A 12,074-nucleotide genomic window follows, 5' to 3' on the forward strand; every position below is an offset into this window, starting at 1 on the left:
TCTGCATTCTCTCTCTCTCTCTGCCGCTGATTTCTCCAAACCATTCGATCAGATGCAGACTCTGCTCTGCTACACGGAAGACTTAATGGTTTGGATGGAAGCCCTCCTTGAGGCTTTTAAGCTGTTTCACTGTGTGACATGCTGTTTCATTATTACTTCCTTCATAAAATGTTATTACCCACTGTGATCCGAGTTGCAGAGGGGCAGACACATTAGTTATTGTATGTTTCAGTACATTTAGTGAAACAGGTTTTTACAGACACCGGGGGGTTGATAACAACTTAAATAAATGTCCTTCTGCAGGAGGAAAAACACTACAACACAAAGTGGCCACAGCTGGTAGACATGTCTGTCATTACTTGCTCTTTAAACATGTTGTATTCTCTGAACTATACAGACAGGTCCTTGTAAAAGAAGATATCCGCTATATGAAAGAAAACCTACTGCAGAGTTGGACATGATTAATGGGTGCTGGCATAAAACAAGCATTTTCTGGAACTAAATCAAATAAATCAAACACACGAGGTGTCTTGAGGCTTTTGTCCCTTAAAGTAAATTAAGGTGAATGGTATTTAATTTAAATGCAATTGTTTTAAATAGCTCCGTAAAACGGTGCTTCGTGTCAGGCTAAAATTTACCTGTTCCTAGTCCTACTGTCACAGGGAATTAGTCATGACAATGCTGAAGTGTAACATCCTGTTCCATTTATCACCTAAACATGAGAGGTAAATGAAAACCACTCAATCCATCCGCCTCCCAGTAATACAGGTAATGCCAAGGAGGCCATTGTGTAGGCCAATGTGAGAAAAAAAACTGACTCACACCAGGAGGAACATTGAAAACATGTTACAACACCTACAGGCTGTGCTGAAAGTGGGCCACATAATGTGTTATAAGCCCTTCCTGAAAAAACAGCCCTCAACAATGAGCACAGGATGTAGCTGTGACATTCACTGCTTGATGCTGTTCTCCACCTGTTGATCTGCTGTCTCCCTGCGTCATTGCTCTGTTGCCATGGTGACCTTACAAGAGGAATGTGGGCATAGCAATGAAAATTGGGCCTTGTGCTGGGAGCTGACACTGGACATACATTATCACTCTCCTCCCACCGGCTTTGTCCCAGATGAAGAAGAAGTAGAAGAATAAAGTGTTTTGTTTTTTTTCGGAGCCACAACAGTGAGACTGCAGCTTTTCATTGTGCTTCGATGTACCGCCCATCGAACACTTTCAAAGGGAGGGATGACAGGAAGGATAATCTGGACTGGCAACAGCAATTCGTTTTTCCTTATGTTACAAAGAAATACACTGTAATGATGTAACACTGTCACATCACTGTCTTTTTATTGTTGTGTAATACATCTCTGCTATAATAACATGCCCTTTTTTCATGTACTTCATGCAGTCTAGTCTACCTACTACTTCTATCTAACATGTTATCCTTCACATGAGGGTCGCAATCCCAGCTGACGAAAAGCAGAGTACACCTTGGACAGGTCGCCAGTCTATCACCGGGCCACATAGAGACAAACAACCATCCACCTACATTTTTTAGTGTCCAACTTGGCCTAATCCCCAAATCAAAGATGTGTTTGGACTGTGGGACGAACCCGGAGAAAACCAATGGGGAGAACACACAAATGCGATGCAGAAAGGCCCCGTTCCAACCAAATCAAATCAAATAAAAATTTTAAAAAAGCTTCACACTCCCACTGATAAACATTGATTGACTGCTGACCAGTAAGGTTTGATGTGATCAGAGTGGAGCTTTTGGAGGAGGAGGTGGATGAATTAGCAGGAGACTGCAGATCCAGACATGATTGATTTCTCACAACAGAGACTTTGACTGTTTCACCCCCCAACAGGTGCTGTCCGTAATTGGTTTCTAAAACACATTGTACTTTATTCTTTTAAACCCTTCACATCCTGATAGGAATACATAAATAAAGCCTAAGAGCTGGTAAAAAGACAAACAATTCAAAAAAGTAAATACAAGTTTTAACTCAGATGAACATTTTAATGCTATTTCGGACAACCTCTACTGGGGTGCTAAATGTACAATATTTCTTACTAAACATGTTGTTTATATTTTAGTAAACAACACCCAATATAGGAATATTGGAATAAAATGTGTAAAACAAAACAGTTTCTTGATTAACTGTGCATATAAACCAACTATAATAACTTCAATGTATATGTTCCCTTGTAGAAGCTCACATTTAGGATGATGCTAACTACGTAATAGTGAAGCGATGCAGCTAGCATAACATTCACATTCACATGAAACGCTATAAGTACTAACTGAGGTTAAAACAACTCAAAACACACATAAGACCAAATAAAACATATACAGACCTTGTGCCCTTGTCAGCCAGGTGCTAAAACAAACCATGAAAGGTGTTTGAGACTACGTTTGCAGCCTTAATTGGCAGCACTACAACGTTTCCGTCGTTTTTTCTTCAACTTCCGGTATTTTAGCCTTTCAAAATAAAAGCAGCACTTTTGAACAGATGACCACATTTAGGTCAATTACAAATAATAAATGGTTGGATTGTCTCAGACAAATATAGATGGCTTGTTTACCAGTGTAAGGATACAGAACTCGACGCTACACCAACAGGTCAACAGTGAGTCGACAGAGAAAACCACAACCAGAACTGACAGGGCCTTCGACCTCTGGAGCAAAACCTACTCAGAGAAGAAAGTTTATCAACATGTCTCTGCAGAAAAAACTGTTTCGGTTTACTTTTGATGAATACATTCTAAATACAATTCCCAACAGACAGCCACATTTTCCACAGTGTCTCTCCTATCAATGAGCAGACAGAGCCAGCTGTTAATACCATCTAATCTGTGTGTCTGTGCCTGAAGCTAGTGACTGCGTCAGACATCGTCTTTTGTCAGAGGTTTATTTATTTATTTTGGACTTAAGCTGTGGTTTATATTCTGTGGCTATAAGAGAGTGTCTTCTCAATAATACATAGAACAAGATGTTAAATATCTCCAGAAGGTGCCAACATTACTGGATAAAAGGCACATACCAAAAATATATTTTTCTATTTATCTATTTTTATTTGTTTTATTTATCTGTAGTAATTCCGAGCTCTATAAACTCAAGCAATGTCAGTCAGATACTTGCATAACCGTCCAACAGTTTGCTTCACAGGCTTCAGACGTGGCAGATGACTTACTAAGGTCACCTGTGTGTATGTGCCATGCTCACTTTGTTTAGATAAGAAATGCCAGTGATATTTTGTTTATTTTGTGTAGGTAGCAACTGCAAAAACATACACACATTGAAGGAGTACTGCTCGATGTATAGCTCATTCATACTAATAATACTTTAATTAATTAATCATATATAAAAGTATTTGTTAATTCTATAATTATTCAAATTAAAATTTTGTGATCAATTTAGTAGCATAATTTACACTCTTAGAAATAAGGGTTCCAAAAGTGTCCTTCTACAATGGCTGAGGTTCTACCTGGAACCATTTGTTTTTCAAGGGTTCTTGGTAACACTAATGGTTCCAGTAAGGTTCCAGCATTTTGATCCAGAGAACCCCTTAAAACCCCTTTCCTGAATAAAGGGTTTTAAAAGGCTTCTTTTAAAACACCTGGAACTAAAAAGGGTTCTCCTGTGAGGACAAGCCGAAGAACCTTATATGGTTCTACTTAGCCCTTTTATTTCTAAGAGTGTACGTATTTTGTTAAAAAGAAGTAGTAAAACGTGCAGCCATCGAGTGTTTCTATTATTTTATCAGCCATATTTGTGTCTGAATAACACAACTCTCTCTGTATGATAAAGATTTTGACATTTGCACAAAAACAAACACAGAGAGACGCACAGAAGCCTCCCTAATGCCACCGTATGAGATCATTAATGTGACAGCAGCAGCAGCAACAACAACATTGAGACTAAGCATTAGAAGTGACAGAACAATGATGGTTTTAGTGGGTTATTAGCATTTTAGAGGTAAGCAGAGTAAGAGCTTCTCTGCACTTTTATACGTTATGTGGACGGTGACACAGCTGACCGCTCCATTTAAGTTAAATATAGCAACAGGGCCAGACCAAAAGCATGCTGTTGCTGCCTTGGCGGAGGTCTGCAATCTCCGAGTGCTTTTCTAGTTTATTTATCTGTGACGTGAATCTTAAATAAAAATTTTTTTAAAAAACACATCCATCTTTGCTTATTATTCATAGATCATTCATATTCATAGAGCTTACATCTGTCCCGAGTATTTTAAATATTAGTTCAAAATATTCATTCACAATTGAATACACCTATACTTGTAGCTTTCTTCTCTTTTTAATGACTGATGAATGAATGAATAAAAATGAAATATATGACTCTCAGCTGTCATACGAAACCCACACGTGTCCGTATGATCAATATGTACAGTATGAGTGCTTGATGTCGGACCACTCATCTCCTGCATCATCCATATGCATCAGGCCTCACCTCTTCATGCACTTGCCTCAGATCTGACGTGTGATATGGAAATGACCGCAGTTATTGGCCTGTTTAAAGGCAGCACATCTGAGGACATCTGCGACAGCTTAGTGCTAATAGCTCAAAGGAGCGTCTTCTTCTTTGCTGGTGCTGTATCAAAAAAGTAGCTGTGGGGTTATAAGCAGCTTGTTACCACGGTAACACCCCCCCACTACTTTCATCAGACCATCTGAAACCGAATTACACAAGGATGCATGTTTCCCACAATGAAGCCGTTTACCATCTGTTTTCCAAGTGGACTGTGAAAACAGCAATACATTACTTAGTCAATAAAACCAGAATCTATTTTTTTCCCTTGCTTTATCCTCCACATGAGGGTGTTGTGCCTATCTCAGCTGACATAGCGCGATAGGCAGAGTACACCCTGGACAGGTGGTCAGTCCATCACAGGGTCACATAGAGACAAACAACCATCCACTCTCACATTCACACCTATGATCAATTTCCACAGGTCGACTACTGTCAGACTTTACTTCTCTTAATGTAGCACTGTGACCACCTTCACTTCACCTGCACTACTCCACCACTACTACCTCCACCATCTTGTGCCTACTGACCTGTGCACCAGTGCATTACTGTGCACAATAGTCATAATTATTTCTTACAGAGTCTCTATACAGAATATGTATTTGCAACGTGCAATACTACTCTGTCACATAGACAATAGCCTTTTTATGTTTTATCTTTTTTTGAATCCTTTGCTTGTTTTTGTGCTGTCTAATTTTGCTGTCTGAACACATTTGTCTTAACTGCTTTTTTGCTGCTGTGACAAGTGACTTTCCCCTTTGTGGGATAAATAAAGGCTTATTAGAGTGTCCAATTTACTAAATCCCCATATTGCATGTTTTAAGGACTGCAGGAGGATGCCCACGCACACACGGTGAGAACATGCAAACTCCATGCAGAAAGGCCCACAAGGCCCGCGTTCCACCCAAGTCCTCTTGCTGCAAAGATAAGAGTGCTAACTACTACACCAACCGTGTGGCCCAATCACACATACAGTACATCTTACATAATGCTCAATCTTAACCTGACCACAATTCACATCTCATACCCCAGAAAGTAGGTTCGAGTGGTCCTGACAAGGTCAGTGTTTATAGCAGAAAAAGTCTCAACGAGGTATCAAAATGTACACAGCTGATATAGCCCAGTGGTATAGTCCACAGACCAGCTAAATGACATGTAATGTAATGTAATGCACACGCACGCACGCACACACACACACTCCCTCAGACAGCCCAGGGATTTCAAAGAGACCAGAGGCTGGTGATGATCTTTGAGCTGCACTTAATTGGAAGAAGCTCAGGGAGAGAGAGAGAGAGAGAGAGAGAGAGAGAGAGAGAGAGAGAGAGAGAGAGAGAGAGAGAGAGACTTGCATGTATATAGCACAAACTCAACTGAATGAATTAGAATTCTAGAGTCTAGAGTCATATGAAAATAAAAATGGCAAGTGTGAAATCATTTAAAAATGTTTCCAATCCAATTTTAATAATTCTCTATGAGCTCTATGAATGTCATCTAATGTCAACTGTCAGGTCAGATTTCAGTGAAAGTGAAATATGATGTAGCATGAAGTAAATGTGATCATACCATACCAAGCATAAAAATCGAGCAACGTTTGAAAGCACTTACTCGCTAAATCATCTATTTATATCTTGTGTGGAAAGTTTTGTCTTCAAGCAGTTGCCAGGCAACCAGACCGCTGCTCCTATAAAAGGAAAAATCCCACATAATCTCAATATATTTAACCATGACTTGTTGTTTTTTACAAATGTGTGCTTTTTTTAACCTCCTTTTTCTTTTTTACCTGTAAACAGAACCACACTTGTTATTTCTGCGAGGTGTCTGTGTAGGTTCTCATTCAGTCAGGTCATGGTAGTCCTCAAAAGTGCTAAAAACAAAGGCAAGTGGACTTCTGTTTCTGGTTCTTAAAGATGTTCTTCACCTCTCATCCCAAAGGATTCTTCAGTTCTGAAGACTAAGACCATCTTGAGCCTGGTAGAATAATTCAGGGCTTGTGGCCTTTTCTATCCATTCCTGGTTGACTGATTTTGGTGTGGGAATCCCAAGGTTTTAAACCCTTGATAGGAGTTGTTAAGGTCACATGAGCCAAGGTGGGAATTGGGGTTAAACCATTTGGGGAGGGCCCTGAAGACAGCTTTGTAGGTTGGTGACAAGTGGTGTCTTAAGGATGAAAATATTGCCATTTATCCACAACATCTTCCCATTGTTGACCTCATCTCTGCCATGGAGTCAGCAATCAAAGCTAACAAAATGACACAGCATGAAGCTGAACAAATCACACTCAATCTCCTCCCTGAGCAAGGACCCAGGCATCACCATCCTGCCAGGAGCCAACTGAAGACGCATCATCTACCACGACAACACTTTCTCAGCGACAACAGCACATAGGAGACCCTGAAGCGAGTGCCCACAAGGTGGTACAAGAAAGATGTGATAGACTACCTACAGGAACTACTAACCCCTAACCCCAGGGAGAGACCACACTATGCATATATGGACTAGGAGGGAGCACCACTGAAAACCATTGAGGTCAGCATCAACTCAGCCACCTACAACATTGCAAAGCCACTATCTTGGCAAACTCCTCCCATGGGGGAGATGCCAGAACACATCCAAAACACCACAGACTTCACCTCCAAGGTCAATGACTTGCAACTGTCACTGGATGAAACCGTGATGTCCTTCAACATCATATCGATTTTCACCTGCATACCCACCAATGAAGCAGTAGATTTTCAACAGACAGAAGCATGGATGCGCCATGGGTTCCCTGTGCCAGCTATCGTGGCCAATCTCTGCATGGAGGAGGTGGGAAAACCCAGACCCTGAGCTCCTTCAGAGGAACTACACGTAGCCACGGGTTTAGATATGTACTCTAGATGACTCATGGGTTAAAATCAAAACCCAAGAAGCGGAGACGTTCAAGGAACACGTAAAGTCAGTTGACAGAAACATGGAGTTCACCAGGGAGGATAACAAGGACAGACGGTTACCTTTCCTGGATGTTAAATGGTATCGATTTTGTGACAGATGAACAACAAACAATATACATTTAACCAACTGTAGGAGGAACTCGAGAGCGAATCCTACTTTGTGTTATTTTACTATTTTCTCAGAAAAAAACTTGACATTTAAAGTCTGAGGACTTAACATGGTGTTTATAGTGCAGAGAAAAAGAAATGAGAAAAGCAGCTTTTGGTGCTGAGCGAATGAAGAATGATGAGCAAAACTCTCTGCGGTGAGGTTTAACAAGGATCAGAAGACCTCCAGTCCATCAATGCTCTGACCTCCTCTGTGTGTGCTTATTAAATCCAGGAAGAACTAGCTGCTGCGGTAAAAGCTAAATTACTCCAGAGCACCCTCAGATGTATCAATTCCTTCATCATCTTTAAGTCCCACATCCCCTCTCCAAATAACAGTGAAATGCTTTCTCTGTTCATAATACCAGAGGCTAATTTCACTCTGAAAATCCATGTGATCTATTGCTTTTATAAAACTAAATGGCTGAGCAGCACACACTCCCGAGGACTAACTTTGTGGCAAATGGCTTGTTTTGTCAAAAATGGTTAATGTTGCCACCGTCCTGCAGTATAGTGGCGCAAATCCATCAGGGTGCAAAACAGGCCTTTCAATAATAAATAAGCTGGAAGACGAGAGGCCAATAAATCAGAGCCACGGCAGTGAATTCCACCAGGACATCTTTGGTGCTGCCCTCCATAAAAGGCGCAGCATGTTATTAAAAGTCAGCTAGTTTAACAAGTAGATTGTGTTTGTTTTCCTCTGGTACCTGCTGCTGCTGCTGCTGCTGCTGCTGCTGCTGCTGCTGGGGCTTGCATTACACTGCTTTCATTCTTTCAGCATAACAAATAAACCACACAGCAGGATTAAGTTAGTCAGATTGTTTTTGTTCTACAGATTTTTGCTTTGAGTTTTAGAAAAAAGAAGAGAGGAAGGTGAGTACAAGACGCTCAATGTAGACAGCATGTCCTTGGTGAAATGATTCAGTTTTCTTCTTTTATATCTAACTTTTGTGAGTCACCAATCTGTACATTGTCTCTGTCAACTAAACTCAACGCATTCTCCTCCTCTTCCCCATTTTCTCATCCTCTTTCCTTTCAACTGCACCTCTCTCTCTCTCTTCCTGCCTCTCTCTCTTTATCATGATGAGTGTTTGTTATGCAGGCAGAGGTCTGGGGATGTCAACCAGCACCAGCCAATGAGGTCATTTTCTAAATTTGAGCTCCGTCCTGCGTCCGTGTCCATGGAGAAGACACAGCCAGCAGCAGGGAAATGCGGGATGAATCACTGACACCCTTAGGAACCTGGTCTCACAGATCTGCCCAGACCTGAGTTTTGGCCCGTTATTGGGATAAAGCTGGGGTCAGTGTTATTGTGTGGACTCCAAAAACCCTGATTAAGTGCGTGTACAGTTGGGGCTGTGTGTGACAATTGTCCTCTGGGGTTTGTGTGGAACAGAGTGTAGTGAGCAGGCGGCACATGGAGGAAAACAAAATGAGCCACTTTCTATTCTGGGGGATGAAACCAGGACAGCCAAGGAGACCAGGACTCAGCTAAATGCTCCACTAAATGGTTTCAAACTTGACTGCAAGCCCCCAGCATGTTCATCTGTACATACACACTCACAACTAAAGTGCATATGGAGTACATAAATATATATGCACAAGCAAATTAAAGCGGAGGATATGGCTGCCACCTGTTGGCGATTCTGGCTAAGTTTACCCAGTCACCTTGTCATTCTCCCTCCCCGTGATGGCGCAGCACACTCGATTATCGTCTGTGCTGTTGAGGACAAATGAATCACATGCAGTCCATCTATTATTATGTTGTTATTATTACGACAAAAATATGGGCAGATCCTGGACTTTCAATGTCCTTTGAATCTGCAGAATGATAACAAAGTTATGTGTATCGCTTCATCACAAACAATAAAAACAACCACATAGAGATTGATGCATTGACAAGTGCTACTGAGCCAATAAAATAAAAAAAAGAATGCTTTAACTCACCATTAACTAGGTACTTACTAACATGCATATAAACAGCATACTAGCCCTTTATTAGTCAATATTAAGCATGTATGAACACCTTATGTAGGAAAAATCTTAATTCATGTCGTAATAGAGGTAGAATAAGGTGTTAATATGTGCTTAGTGAATACCAATAAAGGGCTAGTATGCTGCTTTAGTAAGCACCCAGTTAATGGTGAATGTGTGTTCCTTTAGAAATGCTTAAGAACCAGCTTCATGCAGATGTTGTGAAAGCACTTGCAGTATCTTACTCATGAATGTCCTGATGTTCACATTTAAAGAATGAGGAAACTAGTTCACCTGATCATCGGAACCTGACATGTCAATGCATTCACTCACACAGTTTCTATCTCAGTACACACGCAGCAGCACAAATTAGGTCACGGCATAAAAACACATTTCGCATCAGTAACGTGCACTATTTTTGGTTTGCAGAGTAAAAGAAAACAGCGTGTCCAAAATTCTCGACACCTCACACATACACATACACACACACACACACACACACACACACACACACACACACACACACACACACACACACACACACACACACACACACTGCATGCATGTACATACTATCTCTCTCTCTCTCTCTCTCTCACACACACACACACACACACACGCACAGTTACCACTCACATCTCACTCCTTCCCTCCTGTTGCCACAGCAACGCAGCACTTGTCTTGCGTGTCTCAGTGACAGCACATGCTCCCAATAAAGAGAAGGGGAAAAAAACATCTGCAAACAGCAGAGAACGAGCGCACTAACACACCAACATAGACTGGATGTATGGAAACACATACAAAACGAAATGTACACTGTGCTGCAGACACACACACACAGGTTTTCACAGCTATTCTTCTTCAGACACTGCACCGACTTCCATTCATTTGCACAGCCTTGCAAAGCGTTATTCTTAACCTCAACATAACTACTTAATGCCTAACCCTAACATTAACCTTAGCCACAATTCAAATCTTAAACCCTAAACATAACCAGTTCCTCAGAAAGGAGGTTCTGCCATATTAGCACCAGGTTTTAGTCTCGGTGAGGACTACTGGTCCTGACAATGTCCGTGTTTATGCCAGATAAGGGGAGAACAGGTGTACTGAACACACACACAATGACAACAACAAAAAAAACACAAAGAGAAAAACTCAGCTTAATAATCATAGTAATAATTATGATTATTATTATGCTTTTTATTGCCCTTTTACATAATAATCAAAGGATGAACAAATACAATATAGAGTGAAAAATGATTAAAACTGTCAAAGAAAAGTTAACAATATGAAGACAAAGAAAAAATGATCAGAACTGAGACCCATTACACTTGTTATAATAGGTTTTTAAAAACGGGGATACACACACTCACACACTCACACACACACATAATCAGTTTCACTTCATTTGGAGAACCTTAACAAAGTGTTATTCCTCACCTCAACCATAACCAGTTAATACCTAACCCTCACTTTATCCAACTATAATTAACATCTTAACCCTTAACTTAACCAGTTCATCCTAGTGAGGTTCTGCCAGGTTAGGACCAGTTTTGGGCTCCATGAGGACCACAGGTCCTGAAAAGGTCAGTGATTATGCCAGAAAACAAATTCAAGTATATACACACACACACACTTTTCCCACTCCTCCTCTCTCCTGCTCTGTGTAGGGGATGAGCGACGCCTGAGGAGTTGGAGCAGACACATAAGTGACACAGAGCTCATGAAGACACAGAGTGAGTGTGTTCATACCTCACAGTTGCGTCCTGTGAATCCCTGGCTGCATGTGCAGCTGTACTCCCAGGTGTCCTGTGGCCTGCCAGCAGAGGGGAGGGCCAGGCAGAAGCCCCCGTTGAGGCAGGGTCGGCCCTCGCAGGGGTCCGGGCGAGGCGTGGACTGGGTCGGCGTGGGCTCAGCTGGAGCCGGAGTGTCCGGGGCCAGCTGGAAAAGAGAGGAAGGGACGGCTCCGATGCTGCTGCCACCGGTGCTGCTGCTGCTGCTCAGAACCAGGATAAGGAGAAGCATCAGAGAGGATGTGAAAGACAGTGGAGTCTGAGTGGGACGGCAGCAGAGAACTGCCGGCACACTGCACACACTCATCCTCATCCTGTTCCTCTCAGTCTGCTTTCCTCTTCTTTTTTTTCCTCTCTTTTTTGTTGTTGTTGTTGTTGTGTTTATTTCTTTTCTTTCTTCCCTCAGAGCTGATGCTGGGCTAAGCAGCACCTCAGAGGTGTGTGAAGGACTGTGTGTGTGAGAGAGAGGAGGCTGTTAGGATGCTGAGGCTCAGCTGGGAGAGAGCGACTGACTAGCTGCTGCTGATGATGCTGAGGAGGCTGAGAGAAAGAAAGTAGGGATGCAGGAGGAGAAGGGGGAGGGCTCTGTGCTCTTTTTTGTCTCTGAGTCACAGTGACGGCGATAACTGACGACACTCAGCCATCCACTCCCACTCCACCTCCACCTTCACGCACACTCTCCCTCTCTCT

The 12,074-nt window shown here is 41.9% G+C and overlaps 1 protein-coding gene across 1 annotated transcript in view; it reads right to left on the reverse strand.

The window, feature by feature from the left end:
* The window catches only part of dner (delta/notch-like EGF repeat containing), a gene marked incomplete at both ends in the record, with an annotated part of 46,241 nt that extends 34,544 nt beyond the window's left edge, over positions 1-11,697 (reverse strand). The window contains one exon of the mRNA XM_083885989.1: positions 11,344-11,697. Coding sequence (XP_083742115.1) covers positions 11,344-11,697 — 354 coding nt within the window. The remainder of the gene's footprint in view (positions 1-11,343) is intronic.
* Positions 11,698-12,074: the final 377 nt, after the last annotated feature.

This window comes from Microchirus variegatus, assembly GCF_963457635.1.
Source record: "Microchirus variegatus genome assembly, chromosome: 3".
In the NCBI taxonomy this organism is placed as follows: Eukaryota; Metazoa; Chordata; class Actinopteri; order Pleuronectiformes; family Soleidae; genus Microchirus; species Microchirus variegatus.